The sequence below is a fragment of the Poromitra crassiceps genome (genome assembly GCF_964638095.1).
Source record: "Poromitra crassiceps genome assembly, chromosome: 15".
Lineage (NCBI taxonomy): Eukaryota > Metazoa > Chordata > Actinopteri > Beryciformes > Melamphaidae > Poromitra > Poromitra crassiceps.
In genome coordinates, this window is record NC_139634.1 from 21,590,066 (window position 1) to 21,596,065 (window position 6,000).

At 43.5% G+C, this 6,000-nt stretch overlaps 1 protein-coding gene across 1 annotated transcript in view; it reads right to left on the minus strand.

Moving 5' to 3' along the window:
• il1rapl2 (interleukin 1 receptor accessory protein-like 2) overlaps positions 1-6,000 on the minus strand; it is a gene marked incomplete at both ends in the record, with an annotated part of 345,922 nt that overhangs the window by 140,657 nt on the left and 199,265 nt on the right. The window contains 2 exons of the mRNA XM_083652367.1: positions 2,704-2,807; positions 3,668-3,837. Coding sequence (XP_083508493.1) covers positions 2,704-2,807; positions 3,668-3,837 — 274 coding nt within the window. The remainder of the gene's footprint in view (positions 1-2,703; positions 2,808-3,667; positions 3,838-6,000) is intronic.

Genomic DNA, 6,000 nt, shown 5'->3' on the forward strand with positions numbered 1-6,000 from the left:
TTAGTTAGCTTGATTCTAGAATTGTGCCAGGTGTAGAAACTAAGCAGCCATTTTATCCAATGATAGCCTAATCTTGAGCACCCGAGGGGACTATTTTATCTCGCCGGTTCTCAACTCATATTCAAGGTTATGAAAACTAGATTTTGATTGCAAAATGCATGAAAATATAAATGAATGGTCTTGTTTTGTTTCTTTGGCAAGTGACCATGGTATAAGCGGGTTAATGCACTTCGAGGTGTCCATTATCACTTTTTAAGGGACTTCGCGGAGGCAACCATCCTCGGCTTCGCCTCGGACGGTTCACGCCTCCACGTCGTCCCTTAAAAAGTGATAATGGACACCTCGTCGTGCATTAACCCTTACATATATACTGTATATATATACTGTATATATATATATGTATATATACTGTATATATATATGTATATACACTGTATATATATATATGCCCACTGCCCCTGGCCTGACCGTGGGGAACGACGAGCCAGGATAGGTCAAGCGCGGAGGGCAAATTTCACGGCGTCTGTCGGTGTCTGTGACTAATAAAGATGGGGTGACTGGGGTCTGTCTGTATTGTATATTAAACTAGTAATAGTAATATAAATAAGAATGGGGTGTATTAAACACAATTACAACATTAGAACAGATTCAATTCACACATACGAATGACATGTATGGAATGATATATTACAGCAATGTCAGCACCAGAGCAACACATGGAGATAAGAAGGTATTGTTCCCAGAATGCTGTGCATGCAAACACTCGATATCTGTTGTGATGTCTCCCTAATAGGATCCAGTTGGTAGCTCCACACTAGCATAAGAGGTACTGCGCCTGTCAGTGTGTCTGTGTGTGTGTGTGTGTGTGTGTGTGTGTGTGTGTGTGTGTGTGTGTATGTTAATAAGAGACCCTGAGACAATGACAGACACCAAGCCCTAATTAGGTTATCGAGAGAGAGAGAGAGAGTTAGAGAGAGAGAGAGAGAGAGAGAGAGAGTTAGAGAGAGAGACTGAAAAAATGGATGGAGAGAAAGAGGGAGAAAGAGAGAGTGAAGAAAGGGATAGAAAGAGAGAGAGGGTGAAGAAGGCAGAGAAAGACCGTATTCAGGAGGATAGGTGTGGAGCTCTAGGAGATCAGGGGGAGAGTAGAGCAGTAGGGGGAGGAGATCAGGGGGAGAGCAGAGCAGGATGGGGGAGGAGATTAGGGGGAGAGTAGAGGAGGATGGGGTGAGGAGATTAGGGGGAGAGTAGAGGAGGAGATCAGGGGGAGAGCAGAACAGGAGGGGGGAGGGCAAAGGGAAGGAGAAACAGTAAATCTACATCCTGTGCCACCTGTTTGGATTTGGTGGAAAAATCTGCTGTGTTGCTATAGAAAGATGGTACTCACAGAATTGACTTGCTAGGGAACTGTTTGAAACCTATCTCATTTCCTGCCCAAAAAACCCCCACGTTTGTCAAGATTATCCTCCTGAACACAAACTTCACTGTTTCATAAACTTTTGTTAACCACAGACTTATTTCATGCATTTAACTGAAACTCCCACACAAAAATCTTATTGCCTTTTCCCCCTGCGAACCAGCAGTGCAGGGACTTGCGGGTAAGCCTACAAAGATATGTCATCTGTGTGGTACTCTATTGCACAAAACAGGTAGAGGGCACTGATCTTCTCACTTTCAGAGTTTAAAGCCCACCACACATGATCCACGGTAAAACAGCTCTGCTCCCGCTGTGCTGTTGTTTTCCTATGGGGAGAGCAGAGACCTTTAATATAGAGAGACACTTCACTGCAGCCTTTGCCAATAATAAGAAATGGTACTCTTCCGGTATCCTAAATTGGCGTGGTCATCAGCTTGTGATTGGCTGTCTACCACTGTTAATACAGCCATATTTTGATTGAAAAGTCAGAAGGAAGAGGAGGCATTTGCTATGGACACTGCCTGTGTTTGTTTGTTGTCGTTTGTTGATTGATTTATTACAGATTTAGGAGAGGAAATATTGTCAGTATGAGTTCATTATGCACACAACCCCAATCAGCTTGCAGGTAAATAAGGCTATAAGCTTTGCTACGCACGCACTCACACACTCACACACGCGCGCGCACGCACACACACACACACACATCCCTAAAGGGACACATCAGACTCAGGCCAAATTGTGTAGAGGTGCCAACAACAGCCATATTATTCAATTTACTCAACTGGCAGCATTCCACATAGCTGGCAGGGCAGCACTCCCACGCACACGCGCACACACGCACACACACACACGCACACACACACACACACACACACACACACACACACACACACACACACACACACACACACACACACACACACAATGCTTAGATACAACTGAAATGTTTTGATATTCTGAACTGTCCTCACCTAGTAAAGTAATGACAAAAAAGCTTTTTGACCTTTTAAAATGCTCAACTTGTTGCCATATAAGTGTAGGTATACAGTAAATGAGGAGTGGCATTCCATTTGAAACAACTTGACACCCTCTGCCTTGAGAATTTTGATGATAAAATATCTGACATCTTTTACAATATAAGCATTATGTGTTCTTGAAATATTGATTGATGAATTTCAGGTATATATTCATTCAATTCTCATTTTTACTCTGCATTTTTATACTGTTTTAGCACATTATCTGTGGTCAATCTAGAGCCCAGTGTCAGACACACAGGCAGAGCCTACCTGAGCACACAGGTGTAGAATCCATTGTCTTCCAGTTCGGCAGATCTGAACCAGATAGAGTCGTCTTCTTTACTCAGTCTGTGGCCTGAGAAGATGATGGGCTCCTAGAGGACACAATACAAAGGACAAGGCTGACAAACTAACAGGACAACTCTCAATGACCCCCTTTCCATCTGACATAACATGGGGGGGGGCGACCGCAATCGGACAGAGAAAAAGGATAACATTCAAGTGTAAATGCACCCAAGATGCATTAGTCCAGTTTTCAAATCAAGTCTTCCTACCTACTCACCATTCTTCTTACCTTCAAATCAAGTCTTCCTACTGTTACAATTACCCCTTTCCCCGTGTAGATATAATAATATTCATAGATTATGTCTGTGATGATGAGTGTGGTGTACAATTGTTTATTTGTTTATTTCTTTGGATCCCACAATTGTACAATTGTACAATTGTAAAGACAGGTGGCGCCCTTTCGTCCTTTTTGGACTGCCGAAGTGATGTTTAAAATGGCCGCCGGACCTGCGTGCCGTGTCTCAGTAAAGCCCACACAGAAGAATCACAGCCGAGAGGTTAGCTTGTTGCTAGCCTATGTTAGGCTATAGTTTGTTGTGCACTGTCGTTTGTCTTTTGCTTTGTCCCACTTTTGGGACCAACTGATCGCAAGAGGTTATTGTGGATGCCTCCTGCAAACCACCAGAGAGCAGCTGGCCCCGGGTTCGAGGCCACCCAGAGGCTCCCAGGCCAGAGCAGACAGCTAGCATGTGAGTACCCCACACCTTCATTGACAAGTCAGCCTTATTCATTGTTCCACATTCATTATGTTACGAGTTACGACCAGTCCGCCCCTAGACTGCGATAAAATGTGTTTGGACTGGGCCGACTAACACTACCTACCCAGCATTCTTCTTACCTTCTGACCAATATCCCTTCCAACCTCATGTATTACTCCAAGCCAGCCTACCTCGGAGTCTCCCTTGTTCTTGTACCAGATGAGGCGGAGCTTGGCGTTGGTGGCCATGCTGTAGTTGGTTCTGATGTAGCTGTAGAACAAGGCACACTTGACTCGGACCGGCTCACCGGCCAACACACGATACCGCTTCAGATCCACCGACCAGTCTATACACCCGTCCACTGTGAGGAGAGAGAGAGAGAGAGAGAGAGAGAGAGAGATGGTCCTTTAATCATGATGCTTTGGCAATATATGTGGTTCTTTACCTTCATGGTAATAAAACACATTGGATTGGAAATTGAGAGTGAGCTAGAGAGAGAGAGAGACAGAGTGTAGGAGTGAAACTGAGTGAGGGAGATGAAAAGAGAGATACTCTTATGTCTTATACTTTATATTACTGTATGTCAGAGGCATCAAAGAGGGAGAGAGAGAAGAGGCCAATCAAAGAGTATTTTAGGAGCGAGAGCAGCCTATCTGCAAAGAAGGTAAAGTGATCTAAAGGATAAACCTCGGCACATTTTAAGCAAGCGAGAAAGACGACAACGAGAGACACAGATTGATTTTTCTTTGTATTTCGTTTTCTTCTGAAATTAAAAGAGGCAAAGGGAGATAAGGACAGAGTGAGGGAGAGGGACACGGGGACAGGAATGAGATGATTGCGAGAAAGGGGGGGAGTGGGTGTGAAGACCAGGATGAAGCTGTAGACAGAACATGAGAAGGACCCGCTGAGAGGGAGAGGTCAGAGGTCAGGACAGGAAATAACAAGAAGCGTTTCCAAACTGAACCCTCTCTTCCTCATCTGACCTCCATCCACCTCCTGGTCTGAGGTCCAGAGAGAGAGATGAGCTCCGGTCTAACTGACACCCTCAGCCAATTGTAGGTCTTCCCTCTGAATTACAGCTTCTTCTCTGCAGAAATAAACTCTCCGGAACAGACTGCCACCCCCCCCCCCCCCCTCCCCCTTAAGAAAAGAAAAAACGCCCACAGACTTATACTCACACTGCTCTCATTATTTTCTTCACACTGACCACTGAAATGTGTGTGCTGACGGAGCTGACGTAGGCTTTTCATTAGGTCCTTGTTGAATGGTGCACGTCGTCATGCAGCCTCCCATTTAAAGTCAGAAAGGCAGCAGCTAATGTTTGTGTACTGTGTCAATGATATTTAGCAATTTTAGCTATATAGTTAGCATGGAAGTGGAACTTTACAGTTCAAATGTAGCCTAATGGCTTAACGATTTACCATACTTATTTGCGGGACAACTTTAAAGTCATGACATGCTGGAAATCAACCTTAAATGAATTCTGGAGTCTCCAGAATACATTTAAAGGGACAGCTCACCCAAAAATCCAAAATACATATTTTTCCTCTCACCTGTAGTGCTATTTATCCATCTAGATTGTTTTGTGTTAGTAGTCTGGGTTTTGGAGATATCAGCCATAGAGATTTCTGCCTTCTCTCCAATACAATGGAACTGGATGGCAGTCGGCTTGTAGTGCTCAAAGCGCCCAAAAAAAAAATACAATTGAAAAACTCAACAGCAATGTCTCTTTCCAGAAATCATGACCCGGTTACTCAAGATAATCCAAAGACTTGTTGTGAGCAGTTTTATGTAGGAACTATTTTCTTTCGACCGAACTACACCCACTATTGTAGCTGCAGCTAGTTCCTACATGAAACTAGCAGCAGCTAGCTAGCGGGTGTAGTTCGGTCGGAAATAGTTCCTACATAAAACTGCTCACAAGAATTCTGTGGATTATCTTGAGTAACTGGAGGTGACTAGCTAGAGGAGGTGACTGAGGAACAGCCAAAGATTGTGCAGACTGCGCAGAAGCGGGAAGAGCACTCACTCTGGCGCTATTTTGAGAACCGACAAGAGTACACACACTGCTACTTCTAACTTAAACTAATACGTGCAAATGGCCAATTACAATTGGAGAGAAAATGGGGGGGAAATCGGAAAAAATAAAATAAAATAAAAAACATTTATTAACACATTGACTGCCAGCCCTTTTTTCAATGCTGTAGGTAGGTTCTGCCAGGTTTTTTTTTGAGGATTCTGGCTCATTTTACAAGAGCCGAGGATTCTTTTCTGCTAAGATTTTGTGAACACACAATATCTCAAAACAACTAATAGAATGTGTGCTTTCTCTGTCTAAAAGAGTTAGTTTGTAGAGTTAGTAGTTATGTAAGCATTAGCAGTTGAATACAGCATGGTTTCAGCGTGAGAAAAATTATTCAGAGATAAACGGCTTTTTGTGAAATTCGATAGAACAGTCACTTTAACCATTCATTTTTGGCATCAGTAAGACCTAAACAATAGTTTTGAACAGTAATTTCCTCCA